Source organism: Diadema setosum, chromosome 13 (genome assembly GCF_964275005.1).
Source record: "Diadema setosum chromosome 13, eeDiaSeto1, whole genome shotgun sequence".
Lineage (NCBI taxonomy): Eukaryota > Metazoa > Echinodermata > Echinoidea > Diadematoida > Diadematidae > Diadema > Diadema setosum.
This window is the reverse complement of record NC_092697.1, coordinates 21,148,161-21,169,769: the sequence shown is the minus strand read 5'-3', so window position 1 is coordinate 21,169,769 and position 21,609 is coordinate 21,148,161. Positions and strand designations below refer to the sequence as shown.

Sequence of the window (21,609 nt, the reverse complement as noted above, 5' to 3'; positions counted from 1 at the left end):
AATGAATACTACTGAAAAAAAAATAAATCAGCGTCCGTTCGTGGGTTAGTGATGCCCAATGGCACTGATCTTCCAGGTCAAGGAGATCAGGTATATGCCTATATACCTATTATTGGCCCATACACATGCAGGCTTACGACCTACAGTATTTACCTTTTTGGACTCCATGCCAACATAGTGCTGCAAAGTGTCACGTATTTCTGTCACTTTTTGTACTCTCACAATAACATTGGAATCTTGCGTACGTTTTTTAAATGGGGGGGGGGGGGGGAAGCACCTCTCTCTGTATAGCTGCTCCTCTCTTTAGGGGTAGCACATGTCCCCCTCTCGTATGTTGCGGGTCCACCTTTTTTGTTCTCTCCTAAAACACTTATTGTATTGCGCACCTAATAAGCATGTGTACGTGGTTTGTAAACGGATGAGTTAAAGCGTATATCTATTCACTTATCAGTGAGCCTATTATATAATGAATTGTGGGTGGCATAGATTGAAACCACAACCAACAACATAAACCAGATGTATATATAGATCGCTCAAGTTGCCTCTGAGGGAAGGCTTATTGTTTCCGCGCGTGTAAAATACCGTCACATGACATCAGACTGTAGCCACATAATGCGCCCTTGATGGATATAGAGTTTTAAGCCTTGTAACCAATGCCCAGAACCCGTGCAAGCTGAAGTCAAGCAATAGGCTGTATTGCAACTACCAAACCCCCACAGGAAGTGGACTTCCAAAATCATCTTGTGTGACACACGAGTTGATTCAAATAAAGACGAAGAAGTGCTCAACAGGAGTCAATGTCGTCATGAACATTATTAGCACTTTTGAATTCGTGGCTTCACTTCTGTTGTTGTCAGCGAATGGAAAATGTATGTATAACAACGACCTAGATAGGTTTGCTTCCATTTTGAGCATCGCACGCCAGGGCAGCATACTCGATCGACAAGCAATATTGGTGGTCAAATCCGCCCTATTTGTTTGTTGTTTATTAGGTCTATAATGTGCTTGGGCTTTGAGTCCACCGTTACAATGCATTTATTTCTTAATATCAGTTTACCTTAAGATGGAATACTGTGTATTTTTTATTGCCGTTTAGGCCTATTGCTTGTATAGCTCTACGTTATATCTATCTTGTTTATTTTGTCTGTGCGTTTTTATTGAGTTTTATTCATCTGTTTCTCCTTGTATATATAATTCGTTCATTCCGAACACCGCATGTATTACAGATATAAAGCAAATCGTATATAGTCCATGTGTTGGTTAACAATATCATTGCACACCGTTTTTGTCTGTAAATCGCTTGACAAAGAGTAAGGTGTAGGAAAATTTGTTGGTGTAGGCCTAAATACAGAATGAAAGTTCCGGAAGAACTTTTTTGTTTGTGTGCAGGGCCAGGGCGCGCTTGCTAGCAGCGGAAGTCCTTAAAATTATGTACAAAAAGACTCCGCCATAGTTGCCATTGATCCGATTCAATTGGAAGTCCCCGATCAATAGTAACTTCGCTGGTTGATTTTAAATCCATGTTATAAGAAATAGATGATGAAAATTGAGCGAAATACGGGACAAACAGGCGTCTTCCTTTGATCCATCATCACCGCCGCGGCCTGATTATGTTTGGACAATGACTAACTTCTCTTCTCTTTGATGACGACTGCGTAGTCGTGCGTCGTCACTGACAAAAGAACCGATTCCCCTATATCGGTCTTATTTGGCTGCAGAGAGATGTCTTTTCAGACTCATGCCTTTGACTAAGCACCAAAGATAAGGAGCAGTAAACCACAATAAACATAACAAATTTGTTGTTACAAAATTGGCAATAATACTAACATGACTAAAGTGTAGACTATCCATGTGGACACGCATGTAACGAGACGTTATAGGGCCTACATGTCGTCTACCGTTACGGCTGTCCGTATTTATTCTGACACAATGTGCCACAATGGGAAAATTATAGAGTACATGATATTACACTCAACCAAAATATTGCTTTCTTTTGTGACGCGTATGCATTTCGCAAATTAATTTGTTTGAGCGATGATTCCCCAATGCACTGTACAACTGCACACGCATTTTCTTGATTTAAGTAAGTTATCATCATCATCAATTGAAAATTAAAAATTGAAATTAAGATTGCTCAAAGAACGGTCTTGTTTTTATCCAGTCTGGTTGCTGGTACATGGTTATGGTAATGTATAAGGCGTTTTCACATCAGCCCGATAAAAATCCAAGCTTGAGATATTTTTCGCGATCGAAAATTAGCGCGCTATTTCATTTCCTATTCACATCAGCCCGAAGAGAATTAGCCCGATTTTTTTTTTTTTTTTTTTTGAGCTAATTCGACAGCTGAGCAAACAGTGTCGGGTATACCAGTAGAGCGCGCACTTCCGGGTCACACACGCTAGGCATGATGGGATGCATCGCGCTAACTTTTTGAGGCGATTTCACATTATCAAAAAGCGCGCTAGTTCGCAAGTTATCCCGCTATTTCAGAAATTTCCCGAGTTGGACTCGAGAAATTTTTTCGATCAGAGCAATAAATTAGCGCGCCAATTTGTATTCACATTATCAAATAGCGCGCTATTTCGTGATCGGGTTAATTTCGGCTGATGTGAAAACTCCTAATAGGCGTTTTCACATCAGACCGATGTTTCGAAATAGCGCGCTATTTTCTGACTTGGGAAATTTTCCCGATAGCGAAATAGCGCGCTATTTGATAATGTGAACACAAATTAACGCGCTAGTTGTATCGCTCTGATCGAGAAAATTTCTCGAGTCCAACTCGGGAAATTTCTGAAATAGCGGGATAGTAGCGCGCTATCTGATAATGTGAAAACGACTCGAGAAATTAGCGCGATGAATCCCATCATGCCTAGCGTGTGTGACCCGATCGACCGAGGCAAACTGCACGCAAATCATGAGGAATTTTTGAGAGGGCACACACGACTGATGCTGTTTGCACATACTCAGCTGTCGAATTAGCTATTTAAAAATTTGTAATTATTCGGGCTACCCCCTCTTCGGGCTGATGTGAATAAGAAATGAAATAGCGCTCTAATTCGCAATCGCGGAAAATATTTCGAGCTTGGATTTTTATCGGGCTGATGTGAAAACGCCTAATGAGATCAAAGCAGAAAAGCATGTCTAAAATGTTATTGTGATGATTCTGACAGAAACAGGTGCACGAATTCATTAACGAGTAGTGAATGTCCATGTGTAGTAGGTCCATTATTAAAGGGACTATCTCCACTATATTGTAAGATGAAATAATGCAAACTTGGTGTTACTTGATTGACAAGTTCTCAGAAAAGACTGGAATAGAATTCGGGCATGCGTACAGATGTAATTTAATCTGTTTGTACTATTAAGAGACAAGTAAGAACACAAGTCCCTGAAAATGCATGCTCAAATCGAATGCTCGAAGATACACTTCACCGTGTACAACAGCACGTAACGGTGGCGAATTTGAATGCTCTATACTTACAGCCCATTATGTCGTAAAGGCATGCGTAGGGCATTCGGTTCTGTCCATGTACAGATGCTGTGGAGCGTCCTCATCTGGGGGTGTTTCATCAACGTTAGTCAGCGCTGACAAGTTGTCAGCGCTGACAATCACCATAGTAACAGTCAGTGACCAGAGCATCTCATCCAATCAAAACCAAGGATTTTGCTGAAATTTTCAGCCAATTGTCAGCGCTGACAACAAAATCCTTGGTTTTGATTGGCTGAGATGCGGTGGTCACTGACTGTTACTATAGTGATTGTCAGCGCTGACAAACGTTGATGAAACACCCCCAGGTATTTAAAGTCCCTCATCCACTTCGTCATAGACCGGGGGCCCAGGAGGTTTATTCAACCGAAAAGCGGACAAGCAACTGACCTCATAGGACGTTTACATGGACCCTGGACATCACAAAAATGCATTGCTGCCGGGTCTCATCGTTGGCCTTCCCGCCAAAATCACGCAATGTATGACGTCACTTCCGGTTGGCCCTTTTCCCAAATTTTTGAGACAGTTTGAGTTGAATGATCATTATTAATATGTCAGTTTCGGCTTCTAAGAGTGTCCTAGATATATTTTATTTGGTATCCAACTATTTTGGAGTATGTATTTACCATCTATTTGCCCATTTTCTATGTGGTGATGCTCCTGATGGTGAATATATTCATGGCAATCATTGTCGACGTCGCTGTTTTAGAGAAAATGACACCTAGATTTTGATCACTTTCTAAAAGATAGTTGTTAATACTCTCTATAAATATCTCAATCTTGTCTAACGGTTGTAAAAATCTATATCCAGCCCTTCTTGTGATTTGAGATAAGTCTAGTCTGTTCAAACATTAAAAAGTATAACCCTTCCACCATTTAGGGTAGCGCCCTCTGTGATCTGAACCTTTGCAACACAAAAACTAAACTTTGAAAATAATGTTCGTAATGCGCACAAAAAAATTGTACATCTCGTCAGAATATTATAATGTTCTTCACTTAAACCTTCTAGATAATTTATGGAAGAGAGTACAGGAACTAGGCAATATCTTAGTCTTGTACATGGGCAAACAGTATTTGCATCATTACGACCAAGAGTCAAACTAAATTCGCAATATTTCGGGACACAACCTTTAGAATGTCTTCGTCATCACTGACGTTTCCATCACTCTCATCGCTTTCACCACTCTCATCGCTTTGCTCACTCCATGTCCCTTCGGATTCCTCATCGTCTCGGTTTGCATTATCTGAAGGACTGAACGATGAGCCTTCGAGAGATGAGGGGACTGCACTTCCTTGGTACCAGTCTGGCTCAAAGTGCTTCTGGGTAGATTTCCACCCATAGTCTACAAGACTGCCGTGCTGGCTCTCTTCCACATTCTGGGGACATACTGTGCTCTTCGGATGTGATTTTTAAGTGTTGTGGCACAGAGAGGAAGAGAATTAGTAAATAGCAGATGATCTTATTCAGTCTTGCAAGGGGCAGTACCTTTGTCATGTCCACTGCTCATTCGCTTGAAGACATTGTATAATATCTGGCATTATTTATGTCCGATGTTGCAAAGCCATACAGTGGGCAGATGAAGAATGTGGCAGCTCGAGTATCTACTTCCTCGTTTGAGAGAGACTGGAAAGATTTGATGTGTGTTGCACTATTTTCCATCTTTTGATAAGGTTTTACTTTCTCTTTCCTGGAGAAACGTGAAGTGAAATCGCAACCTGTCGGGGAGACCAATATGTGCGTCGGTAATGTCAGGTTGCTTCTCTTCGAGAACTGCTGCAATTTTTGAGACATCAACTTACCTTTTGTTTTTGCCCGAACCAAAGTCTATAATTATTTTTCCTTCATCCGACCTGGCACAGTACAGCAAGATGATGAAGACGTCTGTGTCACTGGACCTAACGAAAATAATGCCCTCTTATTTGCATATTAGCTTCTACATGATGGCCTTGCAAGACTTAGTGTCTCGGCATATCTGCTAACAGTTGGTCGTTGCTATTCCTCAGTTCTACACAGCTTGCGCCATGAGAAACACACCACATTTTCTATCCAATAACCTGTCCATACTGGGGCTTCCTCCATTCCTACATGATATATCTTACAAACTGTTCCTTGACTGAAGAACTCTCGAGTAAATCCTTGCCTCTATAGCGCTGAACCTGATCTGTCCCAGTAATGAAGAATTCATTTGAAATAGAACATTGTAGGTTTCGATCAGGAACGTCTCTGGCTCCTTCAGCTGCGTGCACTCTGTGTACTGTTGTTTTAGATCTCTGCGTTTTCTGAGGCAAAGTTTAAAATTTTGATTCTGGGAACTGACTTCAGGAACCTGGAACTGTCAGCTGCACATTCATCTTGAAACTCAGTCCGTCTTTTCTACCCTTGTTCAAGCGTTGTTAGGAGAAATTGCCTCGTTGTCTCACTGGCCACGTTCCTCGATGAGATGTTGATGAGCTCAGAAGGACCATCATAGACAAAGTGGTTGTATGTGTTTTTGCCTTTTCCATCGCGGTCACATTCATATCGTGTGCCGAGTTCGGTCATATTCACCCTCAATGCCATTACAAAAAAAAAAAAAAAAAAGAATAATTATAAGGTTGTCCATACTCTTATCTATTGAGATACCAAAATTAATAATTTAGTACACTCTAAGATGATCATACAGACATGTTATTGATGATGCTTCTATGGAATCTGTCTCAAAATTTAGAGAAAATGGCCAAATGCCACAAAAAGAACATGTTGGTGTTTGTTTTTTTTTACGTTGCAAATTTGATTTGATCAAGATCAAGTGACCATATTTCCAGCATGCTGTTAAATTTGCAACGGTGCCATTGAGGGTGAATATGAACACGGCACACCATACAACTTCGCCGCAATTGAAAAGGCATTACTCTCTAGATTTCTTGAATCATCAGATGAGGCGGTTAGATATGTTGCAACTATGTGATATCTGCCAACGAGAACAGCAGGGAAAGGTCTCAAGACGTAGAGGAAGACGCTGCACTGGGTGAACTTTGTGCGAAATACGAGAGCTTCTTCAAAGACAAGTGAGACAACGAGGCAATTTCTCCTAACAACACTCGAACGAGGGCAGAAAAGACGGACTGAGTTTCAAGATGAATGTGCAGCTGCCAGTTCCAGGTTTCTGAAGCCAGTTCCCAGAATCAAAATGTTAAACTTTGTTTCAGAAAACGCAAAGAGGTCTAAAACAGCAGTAAAAAAAGAGTACACGCAACTGAGGGAGCCAGAGACTTTTTCGGACGTATGCTAGCTGTTGCAGCTGAATCAAGTGATACAATCGATCTTAAGCACATTCTTAGCTACCCTCTCTAGCTCTTTAGCTGGCCCATCAAGTAATGGGGACACCCCTGAAGACTGAGAAAGCAGCTTTGACAAGGCTGCTTAAATGGACTGTACAGTACTGGTTGAGGTGATAATTCAGGTTTATAACATTCCTAAGTGAGAAAATGAGGAACCTTTTATGAAAAATGAAAGAGCATGTAATTTTAAAAAGGATTCAATGTTTATTTGATGAAAATTGGTTCTCAAATGGCTGAGATATCCAAAAAAAAAAAAGTGATAATAAAAGGCGACAGGCCACGACTTTTTATTAGGATCTCTTTGTTTCACCTTGTTTTTGGATATCTCACCCATTTCAAACCCGAGTTTCATCAAGCTGTCAAGTAAACCTTTGATTCCCCTTTGGATTGCATGCTCTTTGCCATCTCACAGAGTGGTTTCTGAATCTCTCGCAAAAGGGCTCATACAGTTTTGGTTGAGACCTAACTTCAGGTTTTTCATATTCTTGCGTGAGATAATGAGAGTCCTCTTATGAAATATGAAAGAGCATGTAATTCCAAGAGGAATTCAACGTTTATTTGATGAAAATTGGTCATGAAATTACTGAGATACCTAAAACAGAGTAATACTAACAAATTGTGGGACCCACATAATATTATGATTGCTTTTTTACTTTGTTTTTGGATGTCCCAGCTATTCTAAAACCGATTTTCATCAAACAAACTTTCAATTCCTCTTAGAATGGCATGCTCTGTACTATTTTATAAGTGATTTCTTGGCATCTCGCAAAAGGTTAAAAGCCAAATCCTCAGCTCCACCAATACTGTACCACCCTTTAAAAGCTAAATCCTCACCTCAACCAGAACTGTATAGTCTCTTTAAACGGCAAAACGAAGAAACAAATTTTCCTGTGATCTCAGCAAGAATGATTGACGGAGGCATCATCATTCATGAGACAATATTCTACAACACAGCAGTTCAACATAAATGGCCAACGGTCTCTTGAAGAGACTTTGCTCATGTCGCGGAGAGGAAATTCACTTGGTACTAGACAAAATATACCAATCCCCCTCCATCAAAGATCCTGAGGGAAACCTGCAATTTTCTACCTCACATGAGTTCTTCATTGCTGGGCCAGATCAGGTTCAGCGCCATAGAGGCAAGGATTTACTCAAGAGTTCTACATTCAAGGAACAGTTCGCATTTCGCAAGATATATCGGAATGGAGGAAGCCCCAGTATGGACAGGTTATTGGATAGAAAATGTGGTGTGCTTCTCATGACACAAGCTGTGTAGAACTGAGGAATGCCAACAACCAACTGTAAGCAGATATGCCGAGACACTAGCAAAGCCATCATGAAGAAGCTAACATGCAAATAAGAGGGCATTATCTTCGTGAGGTCCAGTGACACAGACGTCTTCATCATCTTGCTGTACTGTGCCAGGTCGGATGAAGGAAAAATAATTGTAGACTTTGGTTCGGGCAATAACAGAAGGTAAGTTGATGTCTCAAAAATTGCAGCAGTCCTCGAAGAGAGGCAACCTGACATTAGCGATGCACAATGGTCTCTCTGACAGGTTGCGATTTCACTTCACGTTTCTGCAGGAAGGGGAAAGTAAAACCCTATCAAAAGATGGAAAAAAGTGCAACACACATCAAATCTTTTCAGTCTCTCTCAAACGAGGAAGTAGATATTCGAGCTGCCACATTCTTCATCTGCCCACTGTATGGCTTTGCAACGTTGGACATAAATGATGCCAGATATTATACAATGTCTTCAAGCGAATGAGCAGTGGAGGTGACAAAGGTACTGCCCCTTGCAAGACTGAATAAAATCATCTGCTATTTACTAATTCTCTTCCTCTCTGTGCCACAACACTTAAAAATCACATCCGAAGAGCACAGAATGTCGCCAGAATGTGGAAGAGAGCCAGCACGACAGTCTTGTAGACTATGGGTGGAAATCTACTTAGAAGCACTTTGAGCCAGACTAGTGCCAAGGAAGTGCAGTCCCCGCATCTCTCGAAGGCTCATCGTTCAGTCCTTCAGATAATGCAAACCGAGACGATGAGGAATCCGAAGGGACATGGAGTGAGCAAAGCGATGAGAATGATGAAAGCGATGAGAGTGATGGAAGCGTCAGTGATGACGAAGACATTCTAAAGGACCCCTGTGAAAACCAGCTTTTAGCTGACCAGGGCAATCCATCCCATGAGTGGAGAATGAATAAATAAATAAATAAATAAATAAATTCTAAAGGTTGTGTCCCGAAATATTGCGAATTTAGTTTGACTCTTGGTCATAATGATGCAAATACTGTTTCCCATGTAACAGATTTAGATATTGCCTACTTCCTGTACTCTCTTCCATAAATTATATAGAAGCTTTAAGTGAAGAACATCATAATACTCTGACGAGATATACAATTTTTTGTGCGCATTATACGAACATTAATCTCCAACATGTGTGCAATAATGCTTTGTTTCAAAGTTTAGTTTTTGTGTTGCAGAGGTTCGGACCACAGAGGGCGCTACCCTAAATGGTGCAAGGGTTATACTTTTTAATGTTTGAACAGACTAGACTTATCTCAAATCACAAGAAGGGCTGGATATAGATTTTTATAACCGTTAGACAAGATTGAGATATTTATAGAGAGTATTAACAACTATCTTCTCGAAAGTGATCAAAATCTAGGTGTCATTTTCTCTAAAAGTGCGACGTCGACAATGATTGCCATGATTACATTCACCCTCAGGAGCATCACCACATAGAAAATGGGCAAATAGATGGTAAATACATACTCCAAAATAGTTGGATACCAAATAAAATATATCTAGGATACTCTTAGAAGCCGAAACTGACATCTTGATAATGATCCTTCAACTCAAACTGTCTCAAAAATTTGGGAAAAGGGCCAACCGGAAATGACGTCATACATTGCGTGATTTTGGCGGGAAGGCCAACGATGAGACCCGGCAGCAATGCATTTTTGTGGTGTCCAGGGTCCATGTAAACTTCCTATGAGGTCAGTTGCTTGTCCGCTTTTCGGTTGAATAAACCTCCTGGGCCCCCGGTCTATCATCCCTCTCTCTCTCTCTCTCAACGGTCCTTGTCCATGTGTTCTTGGATCTCCCCTTCTTCCTCCTCCCCCGGCCTCCTCTCTTTTGGAGTCCAGTAGAGTGATGCCTTGGCAATGCTGCCCTGTTCTCTCCTTAGCACATGACCAATCCATCTTCAACGCCCTCTTTGGATAATTGTGTCCATGTATTCGTCCAACTGGCATCTGTCATGCAGCTCTTCATTTGATATTGTATTTGGCTAGAGTATGCTATGAATTCTCCTCAGTTCCTTTCTTCAATTTGAAGGACAGAAATTGTAAATTCTTTGATCAAATTGCGAAAATGACTGACTGTATACGAAGTTGAGTGACGATATTCAACGTACAGATTTCTTTTTCTTTTTTTATCAAAATGAATGGAAATTTTGAAATTGAACGCAAAACAAAACTATGTCATTACACTCAGAACTGCTAATCTATAAACGGTAAATTGGCACCTCGTCTACACCCACCCTGTCCACTATCCACCTAGTCTAATGCCATCTCGTCTAAACCTACTTCGTCTACTACCAACTCGTCTACCAACCATTTTGTCTATATGCCAATTAGTCTAATTGTCATTTCGTCTACTAGCCATTTTATCTAATGTCCAATTTGTCTAAGTCACATTTCGTCTAACACCCATTATGTCTATTGACCATTTCGTCTAGTAATCATAAGGTCTATGAATACAATAGTCTACAGCTCATTTTGTCTAATACCCAATTGGTCTACAACTCATTGTCTAATAGTCAATTAGTCTAATAACCAGTCAGTCTACTGCCAACTAGTCTACTGCCAACTGGTCTACTCCCAACTCGTCTACTCCCAATTGGTCTACACCCAATTGGTCTACTCCCAACTCGTCTACTCCCAATTGGTCTACTCCCTACTCGTCTACACCCAAGTGGTCTACTCCCAACTCGTCTACTCCCAACTAGTCTACACCGAACTTGTCTACTGCCAACTCGTCTACTCCCAACTCGTCTACTCCCAATTGGTCTACACCCAACTCGTCTACTGCCAACCCATATCTACTGCCAACTAGTCTACTCCCAACTGGTCTACTACTAGTTATATATATATATATATATATATATATTTTTTTTTTTTTGTTATTTAAGTTTACTTCATCCATTTTCTTTTTTCCCAATTAAATAGGTTGAACACTCTTGGTGCCCCATTTGGTTTAAATTGTTATGTTCTAATTATGACAATTTTTTAGGAAAAAAAGATAATGTATATCAGAAGCAATCATGCAGCATTTATATGTCCAAACTTCAACACTCCATCCATTCAACTTTGATACACAATCATAAGAATGGTAAAAATGAAAAGGAACACTTTATAAGTACATTATCAGTATTTTTTATTGTCTGGCACGTACTGATGTATGTAAACGGTTAAATGCACCAAAAAAGGTTGAAACATATACACAAAAATATGATTCATGCCAATATATAGCTACTACTAAGATGAATAATTTACTTGCCTTACTTATTTAGGGTTGGAGTTGGGAGTAGACCAATTGGGAGTAGACCAATTGGGAGTAGACGAGTTGGGAGTACACCAGTTGGGAGTAGACCAGTTGGTAGTAGACCAGTTAGGAGTAGACCAATTGGGAGTAGACCAATTGGGAGTAGACCAATTGGGAGTAGACCAATTGGGAGTAGACCAATTGGGAGTAGACCAATTGGGAGTAGACCAATAATTGGGAGTAGACGAGTTGGGAGTAGACCAGTTGGTAGTAGACCAGTTGGAAGTTGACGAGTTGGGAGTAGACCAGATGGGTATAGACCATATTGGGTATGGACAAACTAAGGGTTGGACGATATGATAACTAGACAAAGTGAATGTAGACTGAATGACTTGTAGATGAGGTGGGAGTAGACTAACTAGTAGTAGACAAAATAGATATTAGACGACATGGCAAATAGACATTGTGAGTGTAGACGATTTGGCTATTAGATCAATTGTTTTGTAGACGAAATGCTCCTTAGACGAGTTGGGTATTAGACAATACGGGTAGTGGGCAAAGTGACTATTAGACAATATGGGTACTGGACAAAACGAGTTGTAGACCAAATGGGTATTAGACTAATCGGTAATAGACGATATGCCAGTAGACCAATTGGAAAATAGACATAGTGGCTGTAGACGAGGTTACTATAAACCCTATAAACAGAGCTGAATTCTCTATAGATGTGTAGACCGCAGTTCTTAACATGTGAAGTAAACTCGTGGTTTGTTCGGAGCAAATGATGTCCCCAATTTATTATTGTCTTTATTGCAGACACATCACTTTCAGGACTATGTTCAATGCATATTAATGTCTTCGGGTGTTTTTATTCTTTTACAATGATGCTTTTTAGTCTTCCAAACAAAGAAGTCAGTGAATTTGAAAAGATAATGTGACTGTTTTATTCGTTGGTGTTAACTGAAAAAGGGCATTTTTGCTCTGAATAGAGAAGTCACATGGATAAGGCACCAAGACGGAGAAGGTAAAAAAAAAAATGTTCCTGTATGTATAATTGAATCAGACTTTTTTAATGAAAATTTATATTCTTTTCTTTCAGCCGCAGGGCTACATATAGGGGGCGTGAAGCCAGAATATAATGATGGTCGACGAGAAGCAGAAGTTTCTCATGATTTGAGCCTTGTCGTCAACCTCGACAATATGATGAGCTGTACTAGTAATCGGACGTTTTGGGAGACATTTCGTGACTTCGCCTTCTACGGATGCTACTGTGGTGTCGGCGGCTGGGGCACGCCCGTGGATGGCGTTGACAGGCACGTTCATCTCCACCTTGACCCCGCCTATACATAAAACACATTTTATATTGATATGTTTTTATCTTTTTGGATAAAATGGGCAATGCATGCAGTCTTCATACTTCAGCTCTGGCGAGAGTCTCTGTAAGAGAGCACATATTATACCTTTAAAGAGAAAGATTATCAAATACTATACTGTACAACAGCAGGCATGTTGGTTTATAACTTTACTGAGATATGCATCTGTGATGCACTTATTATACGTTTCATGTAATCCTTACATAATGACGTTTGCCAGAATTTGTACCACCTTCACAACAACAAAGTGTTCAATTAAGAATACTGATAGGCAATATCAATGTGAAAAAATATGACGTATTCGATGCCAAACAATGAAGTGGATTCTTCCCCAAGTGTAAATTCACAGGCTATTCTGGTCGCCTGATATACGATCTTCACAAGTACATTTTTTTTTTAACATGAATTCCGTGAAAACGAGTGGGGAAAAGAATTAAGTGTCTAACCATATAACTAGAAAAAGGAATTATGGTCGTGTGCACATAGGCCTGCATAGTTTCATGTGATTTGCCATCTAGTTCAGTAGTCAAATGATTTTTCTACATTCAATAAACGTGATAAAATTCATATTTTATCACAGTATACTAGTGTCTACTTTCACTGTTTCTCATTCAAACCCTAATCCTAGCTCTCAACTTACCTTTACAATACATATTATGACATGCAGGTGCTGTCAGCAACATGACCGTTGCTACGCCGAGACGCATTTCTTTGAAGGGGGCAGTTGCTATCTGAGCATCATTTCATATGTGATTCCCTACAAATTTCAGCTACACCACTGCGGGACAGCAAATGCCTCTGTAACTTGTGGTAGGAAGATGACTGTTTTTGTTTCATATACTTGCTGAGATGCTTTCCTAAGTTGACTTTAAGTCTTATTGGTTATCGTTTCCGCAATACATGTATCTTTAATCGTTTTGTATGCTGCCAGTTGTGGAAGACTCTCGTTATAACTTAAGCTGGTATCTCACTGAGCGGCGAACGTTTGCGAACGTAGCGAATTTGAGATTCGCCAACTTTTCTGACGAATGTTTGCGAAAAATCAAGGTTCGCTTCTGCCATTAGCGACAGTTAGCGACTTTTAGCGATGTTTAGCGACAATTAGCAACACTTGAGCGAACGTTTGCGAAAGTGTTTGCGAAACACAGATGGCGACTATTAGCGAATGTTAGCAAATGTTAGCGACAATTTTGCAAAATAATGTTAGCGACAGTTTTGCAAATGTTAGCGACAGTTTTGCAAATATTAGCAACTGTTTGCAAATCCTTTGCGACAATTTTGCGAATGTTCTTGGACCTAGAAAAGTACCAGGCGATTATGTATAGTCAGACCCATAAAACGAACGTAAAACCTTCCACTGAATTCAGATCTCTTGTGACAACCGTTCAAGATGGATTTCCAGTATATGGAAATAAATTTCTGCCAAGAAGAGGCTCAAGGTGTTGCTATCCTTGAAGAGCTGCTTTGTCAGACTGCTGCTACAGCTATTGTGCAGCATAAGAGAAATAAAATAAAGAAAAACAAGAAAGGAAGAAGAAAAGAAAGACTGTTTGGGTCAGAGAGTGGTTGCAGAGGACAGACTTGCAGCAATTACATGATGGAGATGTCAAGAGCTTCAAGAACTTTCTTAGAGTGGAACCATGCCTGTTTCAGAAGCTTTTATATAGGAACCATATGGTTACTTGTTCGCTAGCAGTGGCGAATCAAATAAAAATGTTAGCGACGCCGTATTACGACCGTTTGCGAATTCTTACGAGTGTTTTGCGAATGTTTGCAACTGTTAGCGAAAATACAAATTCGCAAAGGTTCGCAAAGAAATTTTAAACATGTTCAAAATTTCTTTGCGACAAGAAAAACTGTTTGCGACAATAAAAACCGTTTGCGAACTTTCTTGCGACTGTTAACGAACCTTTTGCAACCCTTTACGAACCCTGGCGAAATCCCAAATTCGCTACGTTCGCAAACGTTCGCCGCTCAGTGAGATACCCCCTTTAGCGATAGTTTGAATAACACAAGAGGAGCAAGATAACTTCAACCATAATGGCACAGCAGATTGCAGTATCGGCTCATATCACGTTAATTGCCCTTTGTATCATGATATCAACATAAATGACTATTGTCATCATCTCCTTTCTTCTGTTGATATGGGGTCATCCCACAAGACCGACACCCACGAGTCATACGGCCCACGAGTTCGACATTGAAAGGAGGTCCATGAGTTACTAGTATACAGCTCACGAGTCATACAGCCCATGAGTTCGACAGTAGGTAAAAACAGCCCACGAGTTCGACAGATACAACACGGTCTCGTGGGCCTTGTTAGCTATAGTGTCGAACTCATGGGCTGTATGACTGTGATGAACTGTATAACTCATGGGCTGTATGACTCGTGAGCTCTATGACTCGTGGGTGTCGGTCTCGTGACGTGCACCCGTTGACATAGCTTTAAAAAAAGGCAAATATTTCAGACGCCTTGTCGCTCCTAACGATTCTGTGTTATATCCAATTTATTGTTCAGCAAAACTTGACGACTACAAGTGGTACAAACTCCTGCCACAGTGTGCGGTTGACATCTGCAACTGCGACCGTCAGATAGCCATATGTCTCACGCAGAACACCTTCCACGAACAGTATCGCTTCTACGATCGACTCAAGTGTTTCAATGTGGAGAGCAATGTCAGCGATTCGATTTTTGAGCGAGAGATTGATCACGATGCCTCTTTTCAAGTTGAAGAAGAGCTCCCATGATGACAACGTGCATGGAGATTGGTTATTTATACACTAGGAACTATGACGTTGTGCAAATGAAATGATGTAGTAGTAGTAGTAGTAGTAGTAGGAGTAGTAGAAGTAGAAATAATGAGAATAATAATAACAACAATGATAATCATAATGATAATAGTAATAATAATATTAATAATAATAATAATAATAATAATAATAATAATAATAATAATAATAATAATAATAATAATAATAACAATAGTAATAAACAACTTGAAAAATATCAATAGCGCCATCGCCGTTTCATGTTACTCTCAAGTCAAACATTCCTTTGCCAGCTATTCAAGCATCTTATATAACTCAATCAGGCGAATGTTTTCTTCTCTCTAAACAGCAAGCAGCAAACAAGTTCCAGAGCAGAGTTTTGTGTCAACAGGCTTATGTAATACCCACTGTTATGATATTTGTTTCACAATGTCTAAGTCAAATAGTGTGAATAATATGAATAATGAAATTGCTGTTATGTCTGCTCATGCACCAGACAAAGAGGATGTACCCGTACATGCCACAAATAGCGAAGAAGGTAATAACCCTGATATAATTGCTTTTTTGAACTCACAAGCTCACGAACTGATACTTGATTCTGATGTAAACGACACCAGTCCTCAAATGCCACCTACAGAATACCATATTGAAGACGACATACGTGTAATTTCATTATCTCATTCGAATCCAAACCAATTTTTCATTTTACACTTTAACATTAGGAGTATAAACAAAAACTTTGATCAATTCAATATGTTCGTGAATCAAGTTAAGTTTGACAGTAAAGTTATCGTAATCAGTGAAACCTGGTTAAAGGAAACGCCCCCTTCTTTGCTTTTTACCATTGATGGTTTCACACTATATTGACTAACAACAAGGCAGGTAAAAAAGGCGGCGGAATTAGGCTGTACGTCACTCAGAATGACTTGATAGCTGTACATGTTATTTGTGTCTTACTGATCATAACATTGTGATAGTTTTAATGCAACAATAGTTTATAGTGTATACCAAAGTAAGTTTTATATGCAAATCATGTTTTACTCCGGAAACGAATGATAGCTCAGTCACAGTACAAAATGGTTCACATTTTAGCATAGTTTTTTTTTTTTCTTTTCTTTTTACGAGTATCACATAGGCATACCCCGCTTTTCTTATTTGGTACCATTAAATCGCCTGGTCTTATCCATCCGTTCTCCGTTTCTTTTTCACAAACACTGATAACTCGGGGCTTACAGCCAAACAAGCTAGCTTTCATGTGGTCCCGTCATACTTCTCTTTGTTCAACCCCATTTCGATTTTGACCAGTTATCATTACAATTGCTGTGTTATTACCATTTATATTGTTTGTTTTCTGCACATTGTTTATAAGGTAAAAGAACCTGTATTATTATTTCTGTTGTAATATTAATAAATGAAAAGTATGGAAATAAATGAATTGAATTGAATTGAAGTCCTTGCAAGCCAAACAGACTAGCTATAAAATGTGTTCATAATTATCCGTTTTGTATAGCACACATTATATTCCACATACTAAGAATCTTGCTATAGGATTGGTAATGACAGTAATGACAGTCAAGAGCTGATCACGTGATAAAGCGTAGTTTTGCCCATCACATCACCTGAGAAGAAAAGTTCGTTACACTATGATGATACTAGTAGTCCCTTTTATTTCGCTGATCTCTTCAGCCATACAGTCCTAATGCGAGATGAATACTTGCGAAATAAAAGTGCGTTGCACTGTGGACTATCACTTAAAGGGGCATAGTCCTGGTAGTGTAGAGGGCGCTGTTGATGATACTGCCGATCGGAGCAAATTCGTTGTTTTGTCATCTACGCGCATACGCCTAAAGTAAACTATAGTAGCAAAGATACGTAGTCTAAGCCCTAAGGATACCTAAAAGACAGCTAAAACGGTTTCAGGTGTGGAATAAAATGGGAATATCTAGGACCATAGATGTGGAATATAAAGCAAATAACCAACTTTTAGTTTCAGGCAATGAGAGTTTCAGGGAATGTCAGTGTATGTTTGTTTATTCGCGTGTGCGGGAAGCGGAGATCCTTTCAGCTCCAAACCAATAATATAGAAAATCTAGAAGCTATGTTAAATGTGCAATACTCAAAGCATGCAGGGAGAGCATATTTTCGAGCAAAAACGAGGCAATAGTCCCTGAATCTGACAGGGGGTACGTGGACAAGAGGTCGTTATGAATTGAAGAGGATAATATGTACAAATCATTCAGGACGAACAAACTTCTCTATACATACAATGTAGGCAACCTTCATTGAGAAAATCGCATGACTCGGGAAGTGATTTTTATGAACCTTGTCTTATCTCCAGAAACCACATTTTATTTTGTTATGAATGAACAAATACAATTCCTGACAATGAATTCACATAGGCCTTAAGCCTTTCTTCGCTTTTGTTCGTGGTTTTTACGTGTTTATCGTTTTCATATAAGTGTTTGTTTGTGACTGTACTTATCTGCCCATATACCTTCGCAGTCACACTTAGGGGTCCAAAAAAGAAAAAAAAAATAGTCCTCCTTGTTGCATTACAGACAACATGGTGCACAACTTGTATAACATTATGTATGCATTTATTAATAGGTAAGGATGACTCAAGAATAAATTGCTTTGCTGTTGTGATATAAAAAGAAGACATTGTACTATACAAATATACTTTGCCTTGAGAGTTTCTGGTGCTATTGGCAGAGTTGACTCCAAAATGATACTATTTGCTTTGTGCCAAAATGGGACTATTCACCAAGCTGACTACAAAACGATACCATGCATGTCGGAGTCACATCTGCACATAGCTTTGATCAGAAACTCGAAATTATGTACATTATTTGTTTAGAATGGGAAATCTAGGCGAGAAATTGTGTGGTGGAGGCGATGTTGTGGAGTGATCAGAGACGATACGAAGCAGCGCGCCATGTCAAAATTTCCGATGATGTCACAATTGCTTTGTTACACAACGATCAATGCAGTGCACCATGTCAGAGTTGCTTTGTGATGTCACAATCGCTTTGTACGGTCAGACTGGTAAAAGATCGAGAAGTTTGGGCCATTGGTACGCGCGCAAGAAAGAGCGCCGGTCCGATGGCTAGTGATTGTGACTTAACAATGGACATCTGTACATGACAATGGCCTCGCGCTTCGCAGACATCGCCCGCAAACAGATCGAGAAGTTTCGCGGGAGGTTTTGCGGGAAGTATGCGGTCACACTGGCAAAACTTCGAGATCTTAAAGATCGCGATCTTAAACTTCTCGATCTTTTGCCAGTCTGACCGTGCCTATAGAGTGAACGTACGAAGCAGTGCGCGATGTCCAGTCAGAATTGCTTTGTTGTTGTTGTTGTCACAATTGCTTTGTTGCATTTCACAATGTGACCTTACGAAGCAGCGCGCGATGTCAGAATTGCTTTGTGATTGTGATACCATTTCACAAATACATGTACATTTGTAAATTTTCAGTACTCAGTAGTACTAGTGGAGTGTCAAACAGGCCGACATTCTGAAATACATAGGCCTATGCATATATACGCGTATGCCTAAGAAATGTGTAGAATAACGCTGTAATAACAACATATTCGTTGAGTAATTACGAAATTGAGAAATATTAAAGGGTGTGTACAGTTCTGGTGAGGGCGAGGATTTAGCTTTTAACGTTTTGCGATGTATTCAGAAACCACTCTATGAGATGTGAAAGAGCATGCAAATCTAAGGGGTATCAAAAGTTTATTTGATGAAAATTGGTTTTGAAATGGCTGAGATATCCAAAAACAAGGTGAAACAAAGAGATCCTAATAAAAGGCTTGGCCTGTCGCCTTTTATTGTTATCACTTTTTGGGGGAATATCTCAGCCATTTGAAAACCAATTTCCATCAAATAAACGTTGAATCCTTCTTGAAATTACATGCTCTTTCATATTTCATACGAGGTTTCTCATTATCTCACTTAGGAATGTTCAAAACATGAATCCCCACCTCAACCAGTACTGTGCAGTCCCTTTAACCGAAAAAGTTCGCCGGAGTCGCAATCTCAGACCTTTACCCGATCGGGGTCAGGCTAACTCGGACTCGCGGGGACAACTCGGCCTCGCTTTGACAGCCTGGCCGATTATACTTAACCCCAATCAGAAGCCTTTTTTAATCAATAATACCATAACTATGAGACTCTTAGGAATATGAAGTAACAACCCATCATGTGGCCTAGCATCAATAATAATGATAATGATAATGATAATAATAATGATAATAATGACAATAATAATGATAATAATAATAATAATAATAATATGAAATATTTATTAAGCGCCAATATGTTTCAAAGCGCTTTACATAGTCAAAACAAACAAACATCTATATAATGTAAATCAGCTTATAATACAATAATCTAATGTATACATAATCATCAGTTCTGTTCTAAAAATAAATGGGTTTTAAGTTTCTTTTTGAAGATGTCAACGGAGGTGGAGGACTGAATATGAATAGGGAGGTTGTTCCAAAGAAGGGGAGCACAAACGGAGAAAGAGCGGTCAGCATAACGGTTGTGGGAGCGAGGGCCAAGTTTGAGCCGATCTGTAGATGATGATCCGAGGTCCATGCGTCATCAGTAGTCTTTGGGTCCGAGACATGAAAACCCCATTCTAAATACCAGAAAATCTATAGAAGGAAATTCTTCAAATCACATTTTTTGTCCCACTTCTCCCCACTCTCCCCCGGCACGTTTGGAGGCACCTCAACCTTTCCTGCAAGTTTCATCCAAATCCGTTCACAACTTTTTGAGTTATTTTGCACACGGACAAACAAACCAACAAACCAACAAACAAACAAACCAACAAACAAACAAACGGTAATTAAAACATAACCCCCTCCCTTGGCAGAGGTAATAACATGTAAAAGGTGAAATTGTGTTTCTATCAAAGTCAAGAGCTGATGATACGTATAACGAGTGAATGGGTAAATGGCAGCGGGGGGGGGGGGGTGTTTCACAAAGCCGTTCTTAAAGTTAAGAAGGACTTAAGTGCGACTGGTGATCAGTTCTTGCGTGCTATACTTATCAGAATCCATAGAGCTGTATTTACAGCACAAGAATTGATCACCAGTCGCACTTAAGTCTTTCTAAACTTTAAGAACGGCTCTGTGAAACACCCCCGCTCCCATGAAATCTCAGCAGAGCAGTCACTCTGAATCTCAGTCTTCTAGTTCGCCCTCTAACGGTTAGTGGTGGCGAGGAGAACTAGGTACGAACCATAGAGCTGTATTTACATGGTACGAACATAGAGCTATACGTATAATAGAGCTCTATCAAAGAGATTATACCTATAGAGTAAGTAGTCGCCATACGCGTGCGTACAAATAGTGCGTCCAAAATTGAAGAGGGAGCGCACACTCAGCTCCTGGCACTGGATCTACGTTCAAGTCATATCTTCTCATATCATATCTGGAATTATATGTTATTCTTCATTACACATTTTCATTCTCAGAATCACAATGGGTTAATTGTTTAAATATTAGTTTCTACGATGATATCATATCATTTTGAACCATTTGGTAGAGTCAAGACGTTTTTGTTGTTCGCAAAATAAATAGTGGGAACTTGGATGTAGACTAGACAGTACTTGAGCATTATGACGTTTGTTTCGCGTACATTCCCACTCACGCCATAAAATCAAACAACATCAGCACCATTGTGACGCTTAAACATGACCATTGTGACGTCACAATAAAACAACGCAAGGTCACTGCGCCGAATATTCAAGTCGATCGAGCGCATTAAGTGCGCTGCCACCTGATTGTACAGGATCCGACGGCGTGCAATGGCGGCTCTCACAACGCAAAATGGCAGCTCCCTCGCGCGGCTGCCTCGGCTGCCTCCCCACTGGACTACGCCCTCTTGTGGTATAATCTCTTTGAGCTCTATGGGTACGAACAACTGAGGGGAGATCAGTGGTACGAACCCGATTGAGGGCGTGCAATCAAGAAGCTTCAAGCTCTTTGGTGCAATATCAGCCTGCGTTTTGCTTTCTTTCGTCGGCCGGATCCGGGCACGCCGACGTACAGACGTGTTACACCACCCGCGCCGCCCGGCTGGCCCCGC

At 40.1% G+C, this 21,609-nt stretch overlaps 1 protein-coding gene across 1 annotated transcript; it reads left to right on the top strand.

Moving 5' to 3' along the window:
* Positions 1–751: 751 nt before the first annotated feature.
* On the top strand, positions 752–15,487 carry LOC140236703 (acidic phospholipase A2 DE-II-like). The gene is made up of 4 exons (XM_072316625.1): positions 752–869; positions 12,463–12,676; positions 13,404–13,546; positions 15,255–15,487. The coding sequence occupies exons 1-4, from the start codon at positions 806–808 to the stop codon at positions 15,482–15,484; spliced, it is 651 nt and encodes a 216-aa protein (XP_072172726.1). The 5' UTR covers positions 752–805; the 3' UTR covers positions 15,485–15,487.
* Positions 15,488–21,609: the final 6,122 nt, after the last annotated feature.